General features: G+C 41.7%; 1 protein-coding gene across 2 annotated transcripts in view; it reads right to left on the bottom strand.

The window, feature by feature from the left end:
• The window catches only part of LOC110524160 (ankyrin repeat domain-containing protein 27), a 36,254-nt gene that overhangs the window by 4,096 nt on the left and 6,619 nt on the right, over positions 1-25,539 (bottom strand). For both annotated transcript variants that reach the window (XM_021603550.2, XM_021603558.2), the window contains exons 2-21: positions 24,432-24,554; positions 15,281-15,391; positions 14,720-14,876; positions 14,377-14,531; positions 11,459-11,518; positions 10,513-10,566; positions 10,311-10,376; positions 10,135-10,211; positions 9,698-9,819; positions 8,269-8,347; positions 7,928-8,066; positions 7,005-7,097; positions 6,246-6,370; positions 5,655-5,737; positions 5,341-5,456; positions 5,049-5,141; positions 4,428-4,625; positions 2,508-2,564; positions 1,346-1,462; positions 39-203 (exon numbers count right to left, since the gene is read on the bottom strand). In XM_021603550.2, coding sequence (XP_021459225.2) covers positions 39-203; positions 1,346-1,462; positions 2,508-2,564; positions 4,428-4,625; positions 5,049-5,141; positions 5,341-5,456; positions 5,655-5,737; positions 6,246-6,370; positions 7,005-7,097; positions 7,928-8,066; positions 8,269-8,347; positions 9,698-9,819; positions 10,135-10,211; positions 10,311-10,376; positions 10,513-10,566; positions 11,459-11,518; positions 14,377-14,531; positions 14,720-14,876; positions 15,281-15,391; positions 24,432-24,533 — 2,169 coding nt within the window. In that variant the 5' untranslated portion in view covers positions 24,534-24,554. The remainder of the gene's footprint in view (positions 1-38; positions 204-1,345; positions 1,463-2,507; positions 2,565-4,427; positions 4,626-5,048; positions 5,142-5,340; positions 5,457-5,654; positions 5,738-6,245; positions 6,371-7,004; positions 7,098-7,927; positions 8,067-8,268; positions 8,348-9,697; positions 9,820-10,134; positions 10,212-10,310; positions 10,377-10,512; positions 10,567-11,458; positions 11,519-14,376; positions 14,532-14,719; positions 14,877-15,280; positions 15,392-24,431; positions 24,555-25,539) is intronic.

The following is a 25,539-nucleotide window of genomic DNA, read 5'->3' as shown; positions in this document are numbered from 1 at the left end:
TGCAGTGGTGAGGAGACATAAGAGGGTTGTTGTCTGACCTTCTGTGACGGCCCACAGTGTGGACACTGGCACAGTGGGTGGCACAACTTAGTCCAGGAGGGCAGCCCTGCTTCCTCCTCCTCTGGCTCCTCGTCCAACCACTCCAACAGGTACCGCACCATCTCTATGTCTCCATCGGCGGCCGCACGCAGCAACTTCTCCACCTGTCAGTCAAACAGAGAGAGGCAGCCTATTAGAACACCAGACAGTAAACGCAGGGCCTTTAGAAACTGCCAACATGGATTACAAATTACAGATACAGTCAGTCCTACAAAAACTTTGTGTGAAAGCTCGAAATATTTGCATCCCTCAATAAATAGAAAAAAACTGCTTCTAATTTCACCTACATTCCCTCCCCATTTCTGTTCCCTATTTAGGGGACTTTGAGTGGTTCTGGACTAGTTCCGACTGATATTTCTGTGCACAGTGTGCTCTGTGAAAGGTGCAACATCAATTGCTTTACATTCCCTAAAAGTTCTGGTTGTCTTGATTCAAATGCGCTATTTGCAAGCGCAGCTGTGAGGTTCACAGACATATTTGCATAGGGAGCGACATGACATTTTCTGGCCTATCCAGACAAAGGAACGATTTCCAGTTCCTGTGACCCTCGTAGATGCACATGGAATAGCGCATATGAAAACGGGAGAGTCTAGCAGATGTAACAGATGGAAAAAACAGAAATTAATTTAGCAGAATTGAAACAAGACGACTTCCTCTAGGTCACAGATGCACAACATCTCTGTGCTTAAAGCAGAAGTTGTAACAAGTCTGCACACATTTGAATGGTGTCTGAGTCGCTCAGAGGACGTTTGGCAGAAAAAGTTGTAGGTTCTATGAAAAATGATGCCAATATTGTACTGTCACTAAGTATGATCATGTTTATTTTACAGTTATAAAGCTGAAATCTTATAGTAAGTCGTTTATAATTTGATTGTTGCTATATTTAGAAAGCACTTCAGTCATTTTAAGCCCATTGCCCTACTTTTGTTGAATAGGGGGGGAAAAAATCTTATGATTTCTCATATTTGTACTATGTTCTTCAGCTTGTGTCATCAAAAGTGAGTACACCTCAGCAATTTATAACCACTTACCAGAAGGGTGAGTCCCAGACCTTTCTAAAACTATGCAGCATTACCAGTTATTGTTTATGGCCATCTCATGAAAATAATTACTTTTGGATATGTCTTTTTTGGCAGAAATCTACATTTTGCCCTAACGCTCAATAATTGAATTAAGAGGATGGTACTCCTCAGACATTTTCAGGGTCAACTCTGCCTAAAACAGGGGTCCTGAGTGCTCTGCTCACCTCTTTGTGGAGGACCCTGTCGCAGTCGGGCCTGGCCTCAGAGCTCTGGGAGGTGGTGCTGGAGACAGAGGAACGGCGGCTGCTGCAGTCAGAGGCCTCGGGAGAGCGGTTAGGGGACTGGCAGGGACAGCAGGGGGAGAGCGAGAGCCCCATCAATCAGCTGGCCATACCACACCCAGATCATGATCGGGTTTCCCGATAGAACTTAAACTTACCAGTGTTTTAACGATGCATCGTTACTATAACGTCCGAAGATGTCACATGCTTTTCCCAAAACACCACGTAGACCATGTTAGCTAAGTGCTTAGATGGAGCATGTGTCGATACTGATAGCGCCACTCTCAGATCAGCTTTCTCCATTCAAATCTCATTAAAATGATTCCACAATTCTGACGACGGATCAGCTCCTAAATAGATATTATATGGCTGCAAATGTTGACGGCTTATTCTAATGCTTACCCCATAATAATGCACTAAAATCACAGATTTGGCACATCATTGTGCTCGTTGTTTCACAACATTAAATATATTGAGGCAATTTAAGACCGTACCCTAAAATAAGAAAAATAAAACGGAATTGATTGAACATGAAATTGAGTTCAATATCATTCAAATACATAGGCCTATGTAGCATATACTATATTATTTTAATGCAGTGATCTCTGTTTGAATTTGAAGCATCTTTGTATCATTCGCTTGTTTGTGGCAATTGCAAAGACATTGGCAACTTTTAAGTTCGTTCTGAAGTTATCTGCGGTTACAGAGAGACAGAAACATCTTGATTCTAAGTTTAGCAGAGATTTTCTAACGACCCACTTAGCTTGTTCTTCGAGTGGTCTGAGGTAGTGAGTAAACATCTAGCGTTTTCAAGTGAAACTCCGACGACGGTTTTGGGGAACAGCTCGGGGATTTAACGATGCTCCTACGAAGGTTTTAACAATGAACTTAGCCTTGAGATGCTTTTGGGAAACTGGGCCCAGGCTGCTTCTAGCAGAGCAAGTAAAGAGATTTCTTTGGAATATTTAGGACAATACACCTACAGGATTCTGGTTAATGGTATTTTAACAGCTTGGCTGGTCAGAGGCAATAGTTTATCGAATGAAATGCTGTAGTTCCACTATTCTGTGTCAACTCTTCTCCTATGTGATGACATTTGACTTACATCATTGCCATCTCTTCTGTGAGAACTGTGTTGTGTCAACTCCAGCAGCGTCAAAATCTGCAAGACAGACACACACACACACACTTACTTACATATGAGCACATACAGTGCATTGGGAAAGTATTCAGACTCCTTGACTTTTTACACATTTTGTTACATTACAGCCTTGTTCTAAAATTGATTCAATTGTTTTTCCTCCCCATCAATCTACACACAAAGCAAAATGACAAAGCAAAAACAGTTTTTTTTACTTAGTTAAAAATAAAAAAATAACAGAAATATCACATTTACATAAGTAGTCAGACCCTTGCTGAATCAGAATTAGTTAGGTGACATAGATAAATAAGATGTTTTATTTACTTTCATAATATGCTTATGTGAGATACTTGTCATTAGAATGTCTCTTTTTGGACTATACTGTCAGCAGTTGCATTTTCCTTTCTTCTCTAGGGAAAAGTCACTTGGGCCCAGAGAGGGGAGAGGTCAGGCTTGTCTTCATATGTGAATGTATCTGTTAAACCATGTGAAGGGATGATTAAGGGGGAACCAATTATCTCTTGGCTCCACAATGTCTGTGCACAAGTCACTCCCCTCAGTGAGCTTGTCCAGGGGTGGGTTGTATTTGAGATGGGAGTATCTAAAGTTGACAATTGATATATGCCATTGGATGAGGTAATGTTTTGGTACTATGAAGTACCAAGAACGAGATTAGAACCTCGTCTTAGAGAACAAACTGAACAATAATTTATAGCTAATGCTATCTGGCTATGGGACACTCCTCTCTCAAGTAAAAGGCCCTTTGTGAAGTTTCTGAGATCTGTGGTTCGTCAAGTGAGTTGAGAAGGATGTATCTTGGCTATAAAAGATACTAGAATTATTTTATAAGCACTCTCAGAATTCATTTATAGACACTGAATTGATCTGAGAGTCAAAGGGCTATGGTGAAGCTCATATAATTAAGGATTAAGTTTAAAATATAACTGACTTGTGTGTGTTTTGTAAGCTCTCCTCGTTTAGTAATACAGGAAATTACCATGACACCCTTTACTCAGTACTTTGTTGAAGCACATTTGGCAGCGATTACAGCCTCTTGGGTATGACGCTACAAGCTTGGCACACCTGTATTTGGGAAGTTTCTCCCATTCTTCTCTGCAGATCCTCTCAAGCTCTGTCAGGTTGGATTGGGAGCGTCGCTGCACAGCTATTGAGATGTTAGATCGTGTCGAAGTCCTGGCTCTGGCTGGACATTCAGAGACTTGTCCCAAAGCCACTCCTGCGTTGTCTTGACTGTGTGCTTAGGGTCGTTGTCCTGTTGGAAGGTGAACCTTTGCCCCAGTCTGAGGTCTTGAGCAGGTTTTCATCAAGGATCTCTCTGTACTTTGCACCGTTCATCTTTCCCTCGATCCTGACTAGTCTCCCAGTCCCTGCCGCTGAAAAACATGCTTCACCGTAGGGATGGTGCCAGGTTTCCTCCAGATGTGACACTTGGCATTCAGACCAACGAGTTATATCTTGGTTTCATCAGACCAAAGAATCTTGTTTCTCAGGGTCAGAGTCCTTTAGGTGCCTTTTGGCAAACTCCAAGCGGGCTGTCATTTGCTTCCGTCTGGCCACTGTGGAGTGCTGCAGAGATGGTTTTCCTTCTGTAAATTTATCCCATCTCCACAGAGGAACTCTGGAGTTCTGTCAGAGTGACCATCGAGTTCTTGGTCACCTCCCTGACCAAGGCCCTTCTCCCCCGACTATTCAGCTTTCAACTTTCCGAAACACATACTTCATTTAAAAACATTTTTTTAAAGGGCCCATCTGGGTAGGTGGTAAAATGTTTGCATGTGACTGACTAAGTCGCTTTGGATAAAAGCGTGTGCTAAATAGCATATATTAGGTGGTTTTAGCAGATCAGGGGGTCTCACTCCTCACCTTAGAATTCAAAGCACACTGTAGTGGAGAGTCCTTGGCCTTGTTGTAGATGGTGGTGCTGGCTCCGTTCTCCAGCAGAACCTCGATGATGCCCTCGTAGCCCCAGCGGGCCGCGATGTGCAGGGGGGTGTCCCCCTTGTCGTTCTGGATGTTCAGACGGCACGTGGGCAGGTCGTAGTACACCAGAGCCTTAACACACTGGGACACGGATGGGATAACACCGTCAGACTAAAAGCAATCTCCTCTGAACTACCATAGAGCGCGACACTGTCAGTAGAGGCTGTCGTCATCATCCTCCATCTACTTGTACTCATTTACAGCAGAAAGGACGGGCTCATAGTATTGGATGGAATGGCATTGAACGCAAACACATCGTGTCAATGCGTTTGATACCACTCTATTCACTCCATCCAAGCCATTATTATGAGCCATCCACCCCTCAGCACCCTCATGTGATACAGATACTTTCATTTCTATCCCATGTCCTGTGACTGGTTGCACTTCCTCAGCTCTATCCCTCAGATTACCAAACACATTGGCACAGTCAAAAGCTGTTGAAATGACAGATTGTGACTTTAAAAAGACAGATTTACACTGAAGTGGCTCCCCAGACTGACTTACATCTTCATGTCCATACATACAGGCCAGGTGCAGAGGAGTGTTTCCATTGTTGTCCTGGGCATCTGTGTTTGCCTTATAGTGCAAGAGCAGCAGCTGGGTGGGAGAGAGAGTGAGAGAAAATATGTCAGAGAGATTGAACAGTTTGTGTAACAGAAGTATCCTTTTTGTGTACAGTTTCTGTGATATAGTGTAGCTCATCTTAGCCTGGTCCCAGATCTGTTTAGGAGTAGGTAAGGCAGCACAAAAAGATCTGGAACCAGGCTATTACCGTCCAGCTAGCATCCCGTCTCACCGTGACTCCCTGGTAGCCCTTCTGACAGGAGAGGTGCAGGGGTGAGAGGGCGTGGTAGTCTGTGGCGTTCACCAGAGCGCCCTTAGACACCAGCAGGTCGATCAACAGGGACTGACCTGCCATGGCAAAGACAGGCTTTTTACTTTATTTAGACAGTGGGGAATGAGAACGGGAGACAGACGGAAGGGGATAAAAAGTACAGAAAGTGGCAGATCGGAGATTTTGATTCCCCCTGCCTTTAGGGTCTATGTGTAGTCCCAAGGAAGATTTGTGGATCAATAGGCCACCCTCAGGCACTTCTTAGCATCACCTACCACAGATAGCAGCGACATGAAGTGGCGTGTATCCTCTATCGTCTCGAGAGAAGGGCGTTACAATGGACGGGTCATTCAGTCTTCTGCGCAAAGCAGACACAGTAATAGAGAAAAGGGAAATGAAACTTCAAGGGGAATTACAAAAGTAGGAGAATAAATCACGTGTTCGGTTTCTATCCACTGCATTTAATGACAATAACACAGAAAGAGAATATGATTCCACTAGGAGTGAGAGAGGCAGAAAAACAGACAAGTGAAGTGTCTGAGACTTACCTGATGGGTGAGGGAAAGGGGATATCTAGTCAGTTGCACAACTGAATGTATTCAATTGAAAAATGTCTTCCACATTCCTCTGAATCAGAGGTGCGGGGGGCTGCCTTAATCAAAGTCCACGTTATCGGCGCCCGGGGAGTAGTTGTTGTGGGGGGTTAACTGCCTTGCTCAAAGGCAGAACGGCAGATTTTTCCACCTTGCTCGGCTCGGGTATTCGAACAAGCAACCTTTCGGTTACTGTCCCAACGCTATAATTGCTAGGCTACCTGCCGCCCCGTCATAACAAACCTGTGTGTGGTATTGCGTGCGTGTGCTCACCCAGAGACCCGGAGCTCACAGTGATCACAGGAGCAAAGGGGGTGACACATCTTCACCCCGTCCTCATCGCTTTCGTTTTCACTCAACACACGCTTGACCTCCGCTTCGTTACCGTTGGCTATGTGCTACAGGACACACACACACACACACAATCAGTTAAAAAAAAGAAAAAAAATCATACGGATAATTGATTTTTTTTAAACCCAAAGAAAGTTAGTTAAACAATGTTTTCATGTGAACAAATTAAATTGTTTAATGAAGTAAGGTATCCATTTAGCCAATAGACCATGATGCCCAGTCAGTGCTGGGGAAGCTACTCTGAAATCATAGTTTACCAAGCTACCAATAACTGCACACTAGAAGTTAACGCTACACTAAAGCTACCCTTAAGGAACTAAAGCCACTTTGAAAAATGTCACAGACTACAAATTGCAAGAACAGGTCACTCTGGGGTCAGGTGTTAACAGACTGTAATTTAGCCTACTAAACACGAAAACTGTTTCAAGTGAGAATTAGGTAGGTCTGATGCCCTCATATTTTCGTATATATTTGTGCAAAAAAAAGCTTTGTGTAGTTAACTTTTTTTGCCATGTAGTGATGTAGCTATTAACAGAAACCACTACCAAGACTAGAATTGAGTTCAACTACAAACAAACTACTGCAAAATGTAGATAAGTGACTAATTTACAACATGTAGTTCACTACTCCCCAACACAGAGTAAAGCTTTCCTTCCCCCTAAAACTTGGTCATGTTCTCACCTCAAACAGACAGTTGATGGGGGTAGCATCGTTCTGACAGAGCAGGTTTATTTTCTGTGTGAAACGCACCTTGTCGTTCAGTTCCCCTGAGCCCTGCAAACAACAGACACAGTCACTTACTCTGCACACAGGACTTTTTTTCCCCTCACTCATTTCAGTCAAGTTCGCTCACTACTGTGGCCTGTTATGACAGGTATTGCAGTGATAAAGTGGTGTATCTAAGTCAACAGCGCTTGTATAGGATATCAGCTACAACAATGTTGTATGTGCTGGTGGTGTATGAATCCATTTTCACAACATTGAGCCAAGTCAAGCTAGCCAGGGCCCAGGTACACTGAGTGAACAAAAACATTAAGAACACCTGCTCTTTCCATGACACTGACCAGGTGAATCCAGGTGAAAGCTATGATCTCTTATTGATGTCACTTGTTAAATCCACTTCAAAATCAGTGTATATGAAGGGGAGCAGACAGGTTAAAGAAGGATTTTTAAGCCTTGAGACATGGATTGTGTATGTGTGCCATTCAAAGGGTGGATTGGCAAGACAAAAGATTTAAGCGCCTTTGAACAGGCGCACCAGTTTGTGTCAAGAACTGCAACGCTGCTGGGTTTTTCACACTCAACAGTTTCCTGTGTGTATCAAGAACGGTTCACCACTCAAATGACATCCAGCCAACTTGAAACAACTGTGGGAAGAGTCTATGCCCCGACCAATTGAGGCTGTTCTGAGGGCAAAAAAGGAGGGTGCAAATCAATTTTAAAGTTTTGTACACTCAGTGTAGTGTAACGTAAGGAAGGAGCCACCCTGTGTGAGTGCTACTGTACTTTGTTGTGCTCACCATTTGTCTCTGGCTCAGGAAGTTGACCTAGCTGATGACTGTGTGAGTTCTTACTGTGCGAGTACTACTATACTGTACTGTCACCTTTTGTTCCTGGCTCAGGTTGAGGTTGCCCTGGCTGATGAACTCGACGGCGGCCTCGAACGACGTCAGCCAGTAGCTCAGCTCGTCCTTGGTGGAGCTACAGAAATGGAAGTTCTTGATGTAGCTCAGGTTGGCCATCCTGGAAGAGTATTAGTTAAACACAACACTGGCTTTTAATACATTATTTACTAGTTAATGAATCAATCAATGACTCGGTTTAATTACTAGGTCACTTTAGTAATTCATTCATTCATTCAACTAGTTTACTTGAAGTAAATCAAGTCATTCCATAGTCAGTGGTATTAGTAGGTTGAAGGTTTTCTGCTGAACATCTTCCTCACCAATTGGGGATCTCCGTCTTCACAAGTAAGTACAGAATGACAGAGAGAAGATCGTCTGCACATACGGCCTCTATGCTCACTGCATGTGAAGGAAAAAAGGGAAATGAAAGGAAGAACTCAATTACGGTGGTTCCTTCGGTAACTGTAACCTGTTAATGTGACTGAGGTTTATGGCAGGGGCACACAGTAGACTGAATACATCAAAATCGCTTCATCCTACAAACACATGAGCGTTGCTTTACAGAGTTGCTTTACCTGTGAAATGCCCATACAGTCTGTCTAACCTCTGTGAGACAGACACTCTGCCTCTTTCCTTGACGTTTAGGCTTTAAATTGGTAAATTGGCTGTTTGGCAACAGAAATTACGAGTGGATCACACTACGCCACAGAGACAGGGTAAGGGTTGTTATGTGGCCAACAAGGTTTTTATTTCCAAAACAAACTGGACAAACACATTAGGCCCTAAGAGTCAGGACATTGTTATGCGTAAGTACAGAGTTAATTATATTACCAGGCAGGGAGTGAACAGAAATTGAGGAATGGAGGACATTATGTGGGACTGTGCAGAGTTTAGTCAACTTTCCTACACACCCTGACCTGGGCGGTTACAATGACCAGCCTTGTAAGCTACTTATAGTAACTTAATGTCATCATAAAACATTGGTAAATCAGCCACTTGTGCACATGTAACATTTCTACCTGTAACTTTCTGGATGAAAGCTAAAATTATATTTGACTCCAGAGGCCGAAGCATGACCTTACAGATTTGCAGAGATGTGGTAAAGAGGTCAGTGGAACACAGACCATGGGGGGGGGACGGCACACACAATCAACAAATCTGATCTAACAAAGTGGCAATCCGTAATGATTTATGTATTGTAACAGGCCCACAATGCGGTGTATACAGTCCGATTTGGATATAATTGGCTGTTTCGATGCATAACATTTAGAAGTAGCCGCTTTTCAGGCTTAGAAAAAGTGACTCCTAAATGCTAACTTCCGTTCTTATACGCTGGTAGCATAGCTAGCGTGGAGAAATGGGCAGTGGTAGACAGTCGTTTTTAACTGGATTGAAGTTGATTGGTGACAATAACATGAAATTGTATTGGGGTTGACATCCATACGAGCATTATACTCAAGATTTTTTACCTCAACACAACAACAAATTCTTATTTACAATGACGGCACACCGGGGAACGTGACTGGCCCAACGCCCTAACCACTAGGCTACCTGCCGCCCCATGGTTGAGTTTCTTTGATCTCTTTACCGCATCTATAGTACCATAACAAACAGTCCAGAATCCATTTTAAGGCACATTTACGTTCCAGTGTCAACAGTGCTGTTTGTGGCACAACAACACTGTGTAAACTTCTGCCGATGTGACATGAAATGCAGACTGGAGAGACAAGAGACAGACAGATGGTATACCTGAGCTGCTTGGGGACTGCATGATGGCGAGTCCCACCTTTCTGAGGCAGAGCAGCTTGTGTAGAGGAGAGGTGCAGTGGTTCAACTGGCTCAGCTCTCTCTTGGCCCGGGGTATATTTATACTGTATTTGGTAATAGGGAAATACAACTGGGTATTGATACTATAGTAGGATTCAGGGACACACTAGGTGATATTGATACTGGATGAGACAGGCAAACATACTCCTATAGTCTATAGACACAACGGAACAGGTTCTCTTATATCAGACCTATTCGATATGATGATCAGTTTGTATTAGAAGTGGTATATGAGCGATATGGTGGTGTGGCCCCTTTTTGTTTGTGTTGTATGCAGACTTGCAAAGTTTCTCGTCCAGCATGTATAATGCGATGTCTGTATATGGTTACTTTGGACTGTAAGCATAAAGGCGACCAACCTAAATTCAGATTTGACCCCCAAGTCTTTCTGCTGCAGGTCCTGCAGACCTCTGGTGGTTTTGTTGAAGGCAGAATCCTGTTGAAACAGTGATAGTTAACATGGACATTAACCTTTACCGCATGGTGATTCTGAGGCTATAAAAAGACTGACAGTAATATAAAATACTGTACAGACCTGGCTGGCTTCAAGAGTTCCCACAAAGTTAAAGATTAAATCATGGATACCATGATGTATATACATCTGAAAGATAAAACAGAAAATATGTATACTGACAACATTTCATAAAAACACATGAAGCATTATAGCGTCCCACAACTACTCCGTAGGGCAGTTTTCAAATGTTCAATACAACACAATAGACAGAATTCTCTCTTACTTCCACCGATTGTTTAAGGAGAGTCATCTGGAGCTCCTGTTTGGCCAGCACTTTCTGAAAAACAGGAGGTATAACCAATCTGGTTCATATCTCAGGAAAGACAACTGGGTCGTGGTCCAGTAGGCACGTAGAAATGGAAAACCTGAACTTGTCCAATAAGAAACATTTTAAAAACATTGCTACAGTGTGACCTACTGAACTTAACATGACTCGAGATATGTAGATAATCAGGCAGTGTTGCCGACTTAGCAACTTTGTCACTAGATTTAGCGCGTTCAGACCCCTCCAGCTACTTTTATTGGTTAAAGAGTATAGCAACACGTTTAGCTACTATTCAAGGCTACCCCAGCAACTTTTGGTTGATTTAGTGACTTCCCTATTTGTGTGAGTGTGTGCCCACTTGGCTGAGCCTAGCTGTGCTGCTCTGAGCACTGCTACCTCTCTACCAGCTGCTGCTGCACGTGTGCACCTTCCCCCACCTCTCTCGCTCCCTCCCGCGTCTCTCTCCACTCTTAGCCTCTCAACTCCCTCTCTGCTGCTGCAGCGAGAGAAATTCATTTAAATTGTTCCTTATTGTTAAATGATAGAGCTCTCTAGCATAAATTTAAAAAACAATTCATGCAAAAAAATTATCATTCTAAATAAGTTAGCTACCATACATTTAAACAAAAATAAATTTTTGAAATACAAATTAATTTATTCCTTTTTGTTCTCCTTCAAACATTCTATTAATTTTTGCTTTGGAGAATTTAGCATTGCATGAGAGACTGAGGGACAGCATAAGTATTTGTTATTTTCTTATGTGCAAAATAACATTATGACATTGCTATTACTTCGTAACGTCATCTAGTCACTTTTAGCGACAAATGGAGCAACCAACGGCTACCTTGCTTGAAAAATAGTTGGCAACCCGACAATCTAACAGTCATGTTCCTACAGTACTTACCATGCTTGAGTCTCTCAACAGGCACTGAAGACATTTAGTATAAAGGGCATTCACTGAGTCCTGAGGGGAGAGGACAGTCACAGGTTAGAGCAGTGGTCACAGCAGAATAAATATTATATATCGCATAGAGTCCGGTCCAAAATTATTGGCACCATTGATAAAGCTGAGCAAAAAAAACTGAAAAAATCTAATTTACAAATACTGAGCTATATTGTATGCTCCCATTTTTTTGTAGCCATAATGTGCTTTGAAAGGCTGGTCATGACTCACATCAACACCATCATCCCAGAAACCCTTGGCCCACTCCAATTTGTATGTTGCCCCAACAGATCCACAAATGATGCAGTCTGTATTGCACTCCACACTGCCCTTTCCCACCTGGACAAAAGGAACACCTATGTGAGAATGCTATTCATTGACTACAGCTCAGCGTTCAACACCATAGTACCCTCAAAGCTCATCATTAAGCTAAGGACCCTGGGACAATATACCTCCCTCTGCAACTGGATCCTGGACTTTCTGATGGGCCGCCCCCAGGTGGTAAGGGTAGGAACCAACACACCCGCCATGCTGATCCTCAACACAGGGGCCCCTCAGGGGTGGTTGCTCTGCCCCCTCCTGTACTCCCTGTTCACTCATGACTGCACGGCCAGGCACAATTCTAACACCATCATTAAATTTTCCGATGACACAACAGTGGTATGCCTGATCAAAGACAACAACGAGATAGCCTATAGGGAGGCGCTCAGAGACCTGGCTGTATGGTGCCAGGACAATAACCTCTCCCTCAACGTGATCAAGCCAAAGAGGGTGATTGTGGACTACAGGAAACAGTGGCTCGAACACACCCCCATTCTCATCGACGGGGCTGTAGTGGAGCAGGTTGAAAGCTTCAAGTTCCTTGGTGTCCACATCACCAACAAACTAACATGGTCCAAGCACACCATGACAGTTGTGAAGCGGGCACGACAAAACCTATTCCCTAAGAATTGTCAAAGACTCCAGCCACCCTAGTCATAGACTGTTCTCTCTGCTACCACACGGCAAGCGGGAACCGGAGCACCAAGTCTAGGTCCAAGAGGCTTCTAAACAGCTTCTACCCCCAAGCCATAAGACTCCTGAACATCTATTCAAATGGCTACTCAGACTATTCACATTGCCCCCCACCCCCCTCCCCTCTCCACACCACTGCCACTCTCGGTTGTCATCTATGCATAGTCACTTTAATTAACTCTACCTACATGTACATACAACCTCAACTAACCGGTGCCCCGCACATTGATGCTGTACTGGCACCCCCCTGTATATAGTCTTTATTTTTTACTGCTGCTCTTTAATTACTTGTTACTTCTATCTCTTATTCGTATTTTTTGAAACTGCATGTTGGTTAGGGGCTCGTAAGTAAGCATTTCACTGTAAGGTTGTACTCACCAGTTGTACTCAGCGCATGTGACTAATATAATTTGATTTGAGAACACATTGGGAGTGATCTTAGACCCTTCCTTTATACAGAATTGTTCCAGATTGTTGATATCCTTCATCTGCACTTATGGACTGCCTTCTTCAATGCAAACCACAAATGTTCAATGGGGTTCAAGTCCTGAGACTGTGCCATCTGTTGCAAAATGTTGATTTTGTGGTCAAACCATGTATTTGTGGATTTTGATTTGGGCTTGCGATTATTGTCTTGCTGGAAGATCCACTTGCGGCCAAATTTTTGCCTCCTTGCAGAGGCAACCATGTTTTGGGCTAAAATGTCCTGGTACTGGGTAAAGTTCTACTATAAAGTTCAAAAGGGCCACAGGACCAGTGGAAGGGAAATGGCCCCAGAACATCAAAGATCCACCACCTTTATAGGGTTCTTTTCTGTATACGTATATTTTTTTCCGATGCAAAACACTACTGGTGTGCGTGGACTAAGAGCTCTACTTTCATATCATCCAACAAATGTAAACGCCTGGAGTTTGCTTAAAAGGTATTGACACTTGGATTGGAACCGGAGCTATGGTCAGATGACATGAAAATAGAGCTCTTTGGCCAAGCACAACAGTGGTGGGTTTTGCATCCTGGGGCCCTTGTTAAGGTCAACAGCATCATGAACTTTACCCAGTAAATCATTTCCCAATTTTTGGAGCATACAATTGAGCTCAGTATTTGCACTTATTTTACACAGTATTTTTTTGCTCAGCTTTCTCAAGGATTCCAATAACTTTGGCTCGGACTATGTTACTCTGTCTTATACAGTACAATGTGTATTAATAGTATAGTATCTATCACATTAGAAATGAGTGCACTAGCTATGCATTTCAGTATACATAGTGTACAAAACTTTAGGAACACCTCCCTAATATTGAGTTACACCCCCTTTTTCCCCTCTATTCGTCAGGTATGGATACTATAATGTGTCGAAAGCGTTCCACAGGGGTGCTGGCCCATACTGACTCAAATGCTTCCCATAGTTGTGTCAAGTTGGCTGGAGGTCTTGTGTGTGGTGGACCATTCTTGATACACACGAGAAACTGTTAAGCGTGTAAACCCCAGCAGCGTTTGACACAAACGGGCGCGCCTGACACCTACTACAATAGCCCATTCAAAGGCACTTCAATATTTTGTCTCACCCATTCCCCCTTTGAATGGCACACATCCACAATCCATGTCTCAAGGCTTAAAAATCATTCTAGAATCATTCTCCTCCCCTTCATATACACTGATTGGAGTGGATTTAACAGGTCACATCAGCAAGAGATCATAGCTATCACCTGGTCAGTCTACGTCATGGAAAAAGCAGGCGTTCCTTATGTTTTGTACACTCAGTGTAGGTTATCATGCGTGGAAATGGTTTTACTCGACCCTTGTGAAATTGCTAGCTAGCTAGCAGTGAGCTAGTAGTGTCCATCAGGATTAGGCACGGTGCTTACGATGTGGTGTCGCAGTCCCTTCCTTTCCTGCTCTTTAAAGGAATGGCAGAAGCTGCTTATGAACTTGTCCAGTTTCTCCGCATGGCGGCCCAGAAACTCCCGGACATCCTCCACATTCTTCAGACAGTACAGGCCTGGGCTGGGGGTCACCTCCACTGAGAGAGGGAGAGGGAGACAAGAAAGGTGAGAGCGAGAGAGAAGGTGAGAGTGAGAGAGAAGGTGAGAGTGAGAGAGAAGGTGAGAGTGAGATGGTGGCTGTAGGCTGTTTGTATCTGGTTCAACATCAACTAAAATCGCACACCCACTTAAATAGACTTTCACGGCTTCTGGAGGAGAGCGGTACCTGGGCTTTGGTCTGTGTCGATGGGCCTGGCGATACAGAGGATGCTGTAGCTCTGCTCCTTCTCATTGTAAAAAGTCTCCTCAAACAGGATGGGCACGTTGGCAGGGGCCTGGAACCCTGTGCCCAGTCTGACCTGGCTGTCCTGGATGGTCAGTTCCTATCAGAGAGGAAGAGGAGGAGCAGACCCCAATATCCTCCGTTATAACAGAGTAGAATCAACCAAAGAGATACAGTTAGGCCAGAGAATATGAAATAGTCTGATGTTTTGTAAACCAATGATTCAACACATATTTTACCATGTTAAAATAGAGGAAGAGGACAATAGTACCCTAGTATACAACAGTAGAATCAAGAGATGGCTAATACTTTAAATTTTACCTTTAATTAACTAGGCAAGTCAGTTAAGAACAAATTCTTATTTACAAAGACGGCCTACCCAGGTCGACACTGGGCAAATTGTGTGCCGCCCTACGGTACTCCCAATCAGGGCCGGGTGTGATACAGCCTGGATCGAGACTGTGGCGTTTCCATATGCCGTGGTACTGGTCTGATGGAACTTACCTTCCCATCTACAGTCTGATATCCCTCTCCAGAGGGCTGTAAAACGTAGGTTTCAAACTGGGCTGCTGTGTACGCTCCAAGGGTTAGACTTCCACGGCACGGCACCAAAACCTGGGGGCACAGTAATATGACCATCATCAAGGTTTTAAATAAAAAAATAAAAAAAAACATGTTTCTCGTGACTCTAAGAATGGATTTATCAATGGTTTCATTGGTAAAGTTTCTACAATAAAAAGCATCTGATCTCACTGACATTGCTACTTCGCCCCAGGAAGTAGCCTTGATTTCTTTATGATATGGCCTACTGCCCAGTGCCCACATGCAATCCAATACCCATGACCGTAGTGTCAGCACAAACTCTTTGCTTCTCTTTTAAAGCATTTAATACCAGAGGGAGAAAAAAAAAATTCAGACATGATTCGAACACTGTAAATGGAGAAATATACACATTCATCTAACGGCTTCATGTTGTATTTGTTGCAATTTAAATCAAATCAAAGTTCTCTCAAAGTCACCACAGTATTTTGTCGATGTAGCCTAGTTTTAACAGGCCTATGCTTTAAAATAACGATTGAGCCATTATACAATTGTCTTTGGTACATAATTATTCTGGCCTATACTCCCAAATTAAATTAATTCTAGTAATCACCTTTGAGTGTGTACCATCTTATTATGCATACTGGATGGACTGGTTACCTTATGCTACGCCAAAACGTTCTATTCACGAGTCTGGGAAAGAACGTATAGGCCTAGGCCAGTGGTCACCAACCCGTCGATTGCAATCAATTGGTTGATCTCCAAGGCATTCCTAATTGATCACCAAACATCTCTGTAAAAATAACAATTATAAAGCCTTGCACTCCAATTATCTTTATTAGTTTTTGTTCTATTGGTGGTAGATGCACTTGAGTCAGCAGCCATAGTGCCAGGAAGGCACTGTTATTTTTTCACAAAAAAATATATAAAATATTTTTCCCTAACCCTACCACCCCTCCCATAATTGGAGTAAACTAATCAACAGTTAGGCTTCAGCTTCCTTACTGTCATGACTTCAAGGCCTCCGATCAGCTTGGCAAATAGCCAGACCCCCCCGCTCTCCCACTGTTTTTCATTTTGTGATGTCATTAAAAACAGTACAACACAAATACTGTAACTTGACATACAGTGTGAAAGCTCTTCAAATGTACATCCTTTACATTGTGTAGGAAATATGAAGAACAATTTTTAAAAATTGTTAAGATAGAAAACTGAAATCACATTCCTAACGAGAACATAGTTCATGTGCAAAGGACATGAAAACTAAGCCACACACCGAATGATGTCAGAAGAGCGTGTCAATGTGATGGAACCGCACTTTTCGGCTAGAGTGCTTAAAAGGACTCGCTAAGAATTAACATGCAGACCAACAAACGTGAAGAGTGAGCTAAAAGATGTGAGAGCGTGGTCCATACGTTGAAATGGTTAGAAACTGGAAACTCCACACAAGGTGAAGATAAAGACTAGACCGTAGCATTGTCAGTCTGCAGCTGGGCAAGTAAAAAAGTGGTCCTAGAACTTTGACTAAAGACACAAGGTGGAAAGGGAAAAAAATCCCATCTCAGACAACCATTGGTGCATCTGAAGATCTGTTCTATTTGAACACAAGACCAAGACAACTATGAAGAAGGACATTGTGACCTCAGGTGTAAGGCTCTGGTTGTCCACTAATCGAGCCATTCCCCATACAAAGATTGATTGGTTTCAACAGAGACGACGAACAAAGCCATCTACACATAAATACATTGCATTTCTTACCCAAACGGGTGGCAACTTGTGTGTAAGGTATATGGTTACAGTGAGCGTTGTTTCCAAATGTACGATAAATGTCCCTTTTCCCCCTCTCTCTATTTTACACACCTTTTTCATATGTGCAACAAGCCATTATATCTTGTCAGTCCACTAGAGAGGACAAGTACATTAGAGTGTCTAGTTTGAGAAACAGACACCTCATAAGTCCTCAACTGGCAGCTTCATTAAATAGTCCCCGTACAACACCAGTCTCAATGTCAACAGTGAAGAGGCAACTACAGGATACTGGCCATCTAGACAGAGTTGCAAAGAAAAAGCCTAATCTCAGAATGGCCAATAAAAAGAAGATTAAGATGGTCAAAACACAGACACTGGACAGGGGAACTCTGCCTAGAAGGCCGCCTAGAAGGCCAGCATCCCGGAGTTGCCTCTTCACTGTTGAGACTGGTGTTTTGCGCGTACTATTTCATGTTTTGTTATAATCTCCACCCGGCACAGCCAGAAGAGGACTGGCCACCCCTCATAGCCTGGTTTCTCTAGGTTTCTTCCTAGGTTGTCCTTTCTAGGGAGTTTTCCCTAGCCACCGTGCTTCTACACCTAGATTGCTTGCCGTACAGCACTTTGAGATATCAGCCGATGTATTTATATAGCCCTTCTTACATTTGATTTGATTCTATTCTGGTTAGAGACAGATTGCGCTGTTCTGTGAAGGGAGTAGTACACTGCGTTGTACAAGATCTTCAGTTTCTTGGAAATTTCTCACATGGAATAGCCTTCATTTCTCAGAACAATAATAGACTGACAAGTTTCAGAAGAAAGTTATTTGTTTCTAGCCTGTAAATCAAACCCACAAATGCTGATGCTCCAGATACTCAACTAGTCTAAAAGCCAGTTTTATTGCTTCTTTAAAAATCAGAACAGTTCTTAGCTGTGCTAACATATGTGCAAAAGGGTTTTTTAATGGTCATTTAGCCTTTTAAAATGATAAACATGGATTAGCTAACACAACGTGCCATTGGAACACAGGAGTGATGGTTGCTGATAAGGGGCCTCTGTAAGCTTATGTAGATATTCCATAAAAACAAAAATCAGCCATTTCTAGCTAGAATAGTCAATACAAAATTAACACTATTTTTGATCAATTTGATGTTATTTTATGGACAGCCCTTAGCTGTCTAAGGGCTGTCTTATGTTCATACAAATATTTACACACGTTCAGTTTGCTGAAAATAAACACAGTTGACAGTGAGAAGACGTTTCTTTTTTTGCTGAGTTTAGATTTCTTTTAGAATTGAATTTGGGCGTTGTTAACACTAAACAACTTCTTACGTTGTGCCCCAAATTCCAAATGAGTTAATGGTTATATGATTAATTAAATCTGGTAACAATTAAACATAGTTAGTTGATACGTTAAATAACAGTCATCACATTAATTAAAGTCACGTTAATACTATATACATTTTACGGACACAGTATATTTAAGCAATAAGACCAGAGAGGGTGTTGTACATGGCCAATATACCACAGCTAAGGGCTGTTAAGTACGATGCAATGCGGAGTGCCTGGACATAGCCCTTAGCCGTGGTATATTGGCCATATATCACAAACCCTGAGGTGCCTTATTGCTATTATAAACCGTTTACCAATGTAATTAGAGCAGTAAAAATAAACTGTTTTGTCATACCTGTGGTATGCGGTCTGATATACCACAGCTGTCAGCCAATCAGCATTCAGGGCTCAAACCACCCAGGTTATAATTTACAATAGTTATCTTTTGTTTGTTCTTAGTCCCATCCTTCAGCTCCACTCAATCTCTGAACACCAACCAGTTTTTATTACTATTTGTCATATACGGAGCTGTGATGTTTTACAAAAGTCCTGAACATTTCTAATCTCATAGATTCTACATATTGTTAAAGTTTTTTATTTTTTATTTGCTAAGAGTATTATATTATTGATCGATTTTAAAAAAATCCCCCAGCAGTGCTATTTGCAGAGTTAGCTCCAGGTAAATGTTGCAATTCTTCAGCCGTTCCTGAACCTGCGACCAAAAACCAGCTATATATGGACAGTACCAAAACAAATTATCTAATTATTCTCTTTTCGCAGAAAAATCTGCAGAGCTGGGATGGTTCTATCCCCCATACATATATATTTATATATATATCATTCTATTGGTAACAATAATTTTGTATAATAATGGAAATTGAAAAGTTTTTAACCCAGCATTGTTTAGTGTATCAGTTCATAAACCATGTGCCATGGAATCGTACTTCAAAAATCTCTTCCCAACTATTTTGCAATCTATATAGCACAGTCCTTAAAATTAAACTGGTATACTTTCTTTCACCAATTGTGGTCTTTAACGCAGGGCTGACAGACAAGTTCCTTACTTTCTCCCACAGTCCACTTGCTTCTTTCATTTTTGCTGGAAATGCTGCAATTAGTTGGTTGCAATTTTACGTAAAGCAGACATGTCCATATATTTTTGTTAGCTGCATGTGTGACATAACTCCACCAGTACTATTTATGATAGGGAAATTCTATTTAATACTTTTTATTAAATCATTTTTTTTATCAATTGGTATATTTGAGTTTAACCATAATATTTGTTATATTTGTTCAACAGTTATAAGCCATAAAATGTGGTTTGTCTCTTTTTTACTTGAGATTCATCATCAGCTGAGACTGTCCTCATTTCTCAGTGGAGGGAGGGACAGCGGAGGGACGGTGAGACAGTCTCACCGCTGTTCTCTCCCACCCCTCAAATTGAACATCAGATGCAGGCCATCGGTCCAGTAAAATAAAAAGCTAATTATTATGCTCACTCAGCTGTGCCTCAAAAGTAATACAACAAATGATCTATTATACGTGTGATCATATACCTAACATTTCAAAATGGTCTGAAAAGAACATTGGCAGGGCAATTCAAGCACAGCCAATCTGCAGTGATAATGTATTGGGCATATTAGCCTACTTTACAACCCTCCTTGCGACAGATCTGTTTTTAACAGGTTAATGTTGCAAAGGATTATGTTTTTTTAAAGTCATGATTTAAAAGAATCTGAGCAGTAGATAGGGCTATGGCGATCATAACATTGTCAGCCGGAGATTGTCAAGCAAATAACTGCCGGTCTCACGGTAATTGACCGTTAATTAACAAAACACATTTATCATCTCCTGGCTTCTACTGCACCCACTGACCTTTGGAACATCAACACTCAAAAAAAGTTTGTGGCATTATTTTATAGTATGAAAAAAAAGGAGAAAAATAAATAAATATCATATGGCTGTGGGATACACTAGTTAATTTAGCAGACAAGATTTGCTTAGAATTCCGTGGCATTATTTTATAGTATGAAAAAAATAGGGAAAAAAAAAAAACACTTTGATAGTATCACTGCCCTTTAACAAGCTTACGTATCAGCCTCACAGCCTTCGTCAGAGCTTTTGTGAGTAAAAATAAATAAATTGCACCCTTATGTAGACCTAGCCATACCCATATCCGTTCCAACGCATCGAATGGGGTTGGAGTCGAGGGAAAACAAATAAGTGCTACCAAACAATATACATTTCATAAATATTCAATATTCAAATAAAGTGTGTACATAAAACATATTAAAACACGTCTAAAACCACAGCATTCTGCAGCGATATACCATCCCATCTGGTTTGCGCTTAGTGAGACTATCGTTTGTTTTTCTACAGGACAACGACCCAACACACCTCCAGGCTGTGTAAGGGCTATTTGACCAAGAAGGACAGTGATGGAGTGCTTCATCAGATGACCTGGCCTCCACAATCAACTGACCTCAACCCAATTGAGATAGTTTGGGATGAGTTTGATAGCAGAGTGAAGGAAAAACAGCCAACAAGTGCTCAGTATATGTGGGAACTACTTCAAGACTGTTGGAAAAGCATTCCTCATGAAACTGGTTGAGAGAATGCCAAGAGTATGCAAAGCTGTCATCAAGGCAAAGGGTAGCTACTTTGAAGAATCTCAAATATAACATATTTTGATTTGTTTAAACACATGATTCCATGTGTGGTATTTCATAGTTTTGATGTCTTCACTATTCTTCTACAATGTAGAAAATAGTGAAAAATAAAGAACACACCAGAATGAATAGGCATGTCCAAACTGTTGACTGGTGCTGTATAGCTGGCAAACATTAGTAGTGAATTTCATACAACTGTAACTTGATCACCTCACTTAAGTTGCTCTTTGTGCTTCTTTGTAAACAAACACACGTGACTGGCTCAAACAGCTGTTTTGGGAAACTAGTAAGCGTAGATTATTTCTTATTAACAGGCAAAATTATTAACATAATCTGCTTTATCTATTACCTAGTGCACAAGTTGACTGCAGGTATCTATAAAAGCTTTTTTTTAAATTTTTTAAGTACTAATATTAAAATGTATAACCAACACTAAAATTGTATTGGAAACTCATACTGATGATATTTCAAAATACAGTATACCGCCCAACCAAGAGTTTCTCTCTACATTTCCTTCATAACGCTAAGTTTGACAATTATTTGCTAGGAGATAGCTAAGCTAGTCGACATGTTTCAGCGAGCTAAGCTACCTAGCTTGAAGATGTGCTAACAGTGCATGATGTTGGGTTCATGTTTATTCATGTCACTGAGGGTGAGAGGGTAATGTATAATGTTTACATTATATCAGGTATCCTATTGAAATATTGAGTGCAGGGAAGCAATCACATGTGGCAGGCATTGATAAGGGGAGAGAGCCATGGATTAGTGATGGGGGGGGGGGGGGGGGGGGGGGGGGGGGGGGGTCGAGATCAGGTCACGTTATGGGAGAAATAAAAGTTTATGGCCCGTATCACTTAGTGTCCTGCCTGGCAGTAAAGATACAATGTTTGTACAGATATGTAGGAGGAAACTCAGCCTAGGTGGAAGGGTTAAATATCAGTGCTTGTGTAAAAAATATGTCTGAGTGCAGCGGTAGTGACCCTCTGGGAAGAATTAAACTTGGTTAAACTTTCAGTGTCCATTGAGTTTTTAACTCTGAGAATTGGAACCTAACAACAGTAAACAACTAGCCAGCTATGATGTTGACAGTCCAATCAAAAGACCTTAATCAAAGACATTAGACCTTGACTTATGTGGCCAATTACTTTTTAATAAAAAAAATGACAGGCAACACTTTGATTATATGCAACGCAGGACAAGCTAGTTAACCTAGTAATATCATCAACCATGTGTAGTTAACGACTGATTATGTGAAGATTTGTTTTTTTATAAGATCAGTTTAATGCTAGCTAGCAACATACCTTGGCTCCTTGCAGCCACAAGGTCCTTTTGATGCTGCACTTGGGTAACAGGTGGTCAGCCTGCCACGCAGTCTCCTCGTGGATTGCAATATAATCGGCGTCCAAAAAGGCAGATTACCGATTGTTATGAAAACTTGAAATCAGCCCTAATTAAATCGGTCATGCCGATTAATCAATGACGCACCGAAGATGGACTTTTGCTGGCTAGCTCACCCAGCAGGTGCTGAGACAATCACACGCAACCACAGAAAAATCAATGACATCTACGCTCTGTAATTCATTTTCTGTCTGCCCCTCCACCACAGAAAGCACAGAGTGAGACTGAAACGGCTGCATTTTGGAGCCGCCTTATTCAACGAAAATGTACCAAACCAACAATACAATGGGAAAGCGACCACAGATGCTGTATTAGGTCAATCAAATGTTTTAAATAAAATGTTATTATTTGATGATATGATATATTGTTGTGACATGAAATAATAATTGCATGCACATTTCCTAGATATTGGTGGGGCTCCACTCCACCTGCCACATCACCACTGCTTGTCTGAACAAGCTACTATTCTACTGAGCCTAGTCCCTAATACATACAGTGGGCTCCAAAATTACTGGCACCCCTGACTGGCAATGCACAAACAATACTTAAAAAATATAAACAATCTAATTATGGAGATAAACTCAATACCAACATGTGAGAAATACTGTACTTTATTCATGTTTCAATGGAACCAACCAAAATAATTTATTGATTTAATTTAAAAAAAATCTATGTCCTCCAAATCAAGGTTTCACAATTAATGGCACTCTTAAAGATCATTGTAAATAACATCTAGCAAAATTAAACCAAATTAAATTCCACTTATTTAAGTTAATCTAAGACGGAACTATATTGAGCCATTACATCACTTCCTGTTTCACTAGGGTATAAAAGTGAGGTAACACACATGCAATATCCCTCTGTCATCCAACACCATGAAGAAAAGAAAAGAAGTGGCAGTTTAAAAGAGGCAGATGGTCGTAGACCTTCATAAATCTGGAAATGGCTACAAGAAGATCCACAAACGATTGAATATACTGAGCACTGTCAGGGCAATTATTTAAAAATTCAAAAGATATGGAACAGTTGAAAACCTCACGGGTAGAGGACGCAAATGCATTTTGCCCCCCAGGATAGGGAGGAGGATGGTGAGAGAAGCAACAAAATACCGAAGAATCACTGTGAAAGAATTGCAGGCCTTGGTGGCGTCTCGGGGTCACCACGTTTCAAAAAGCACAGGCTCTTTGGAAGGGTTGCCAGAAGAAAGACCCCAAGACACAGACACAAGAGCTTGGAGTTTGCCAAACATCATTTAAATTATGACTGGAAGAAGGTGCTCTGGTCAGATGAGACCAAAATCGAACATTTTGGTCAGATACAGCATCAGCATGTTTGGCGTCGAAACAGAGAGGTTGCCTCTGACAGAAGGCTGGAACTTGGCCGTAGGTGGACTTTCCAACAAGACAATGACCCGAAACATACCTCAAGATCCACACAGAAATGGTTCTGTGACAACAACATCAATGTTCTGCCATGGCCATCTCAGTCGCCGGACCTCAATCCAATCGAGTTGAAGAGGGCAGTTGATAAGCGCAAACCCAAGAATGTGAAGGCTCTTGAAAGGATCTGCATAGAGGAATGGTCCAAAATCCCTCCAAAGGCGTTCCTTAACCTTGTCAAACATTACAGGAAAAGACCATGCTGTTATCCTTGCCAGAGGTGGTTGCACTAAGTACTAAATGAGGAGTGCCAATAATTATGAAACCTTGATTTTGGTTCAATTGATTTTGTATTAAACAATTGTACGATTTTGGTGGGTTCCATTGAAACATTAATAAAGTACAGTATTTCTCACATGTTGGTATTTTGAGTTTCTCTCTATAATTATATTGTTTATATTTTTTTAAAGTATTGTTTGTGCATTGCCACTTTGTGATGCCAGTAATTTTGAAGCCCACTGTACATAACGTAAAAGGCTGAGCTGAGCACTATATGTAGCCCCACAGCCATAGCTGTCAGTCACTCACGATGCCATGGAGCTCTGCCACTCTGCTGCACAGGTCGGGACGCTGCTTCTCCAGCGCCAGATAAAAAGGGTTGTTCTGGAGGTTCTCATCATACAGAGCCATAAGGAACTGGATCTCTGGCTCCTGGGAGGAAGAGAGGACAGTTTACAGTAAATATGTGGTGGGAGGGAAGGGTTCCATACCAGGAAATTCAGCTGACAAAACATGCATTCATGTTGCTCCAAAACGGACTCGTCTCAGGAAACTAGGCGTATGTCACGTGTCACTACTTCACAGGAGAGCCATTTGAACGTAAACGTTTTTATTTTTATCAAAATAAATTTTTCGGCAGAAAAGTCTTCTGGAACATGTGAACTTTCATGCGCCTTAATAACAAACATGTCATCTGTAAATACAAATACAATTGTTAAAATACAAGCCTAGTTGGTTTAGCCCCGGAAAAAGGCTGGAACCTTCCCGCTAGCCATGCCATGATTGACTGAGATATGCCGAGAGATGATTGGTCTGCCATGTAGCGAGCTTTTGTCTATAACGTGAGCTGGTCAGTATGTGTAGGTAATCCTTTCTAACACAGCTTTTTTGAAAAATATCACGTAGTAGAACTGGCTGAGTGTTGCTCTCCACTTTCTGGAGGACCAACTTTTGAAATCAGTGGAATTAAAGTATGATAGCTGAGGAGATGGAGAAAATTATGCCGTTTGATTGCAAATTGTCGAAAAGAGAACACATAGGCTGTTGTAGAAAACACCTGTCTCCGGATTACATCTTCAAACTAAGGGAACGGAAAGGGAAACCATGGCAACCGTGACAGAGTGGGAGAAGCGTCCATCCATGTATACAGGTAAGATAGTCTAGCATGCTACACTTTCAGATATAATACGTTTCTAATTGTCAAAAAGTAGTTTTCATTTCAAGATGTGCTAGCTAACATTAGTTGGCTGTGTAGTAATATTATTCGTATCTCAGAGCCATTTGTATTGCTAGTTATAGCCTAATGAAAACATGTTCACTACATCTTCTGTATTATGTGCATGTGACAAATAAACCTAGACGCAAACTATATCAAATAAAATCTACCAGAGACGGTAATGTGATGAACATGGCCTGG

Source organism: Oncorhynchus mykiss, chromosome 1 (assembly GCF_013265735.2).
Source record: "Oncorhynchus mykiss isolate Arlee chromosome 1, USDA_OmykA_1.1, whole genome shotgun sequence".
Lineage (NCBI taxonomy): Eukaryota > Metazoa > Chordata > Actinopteri > Salmoniformes > Salmonidae > Oncorhynchus > Oncorhynchus mykiss.
This window is presented reverse-complemented; position numbering and strand designations above follow the sequence as displayed.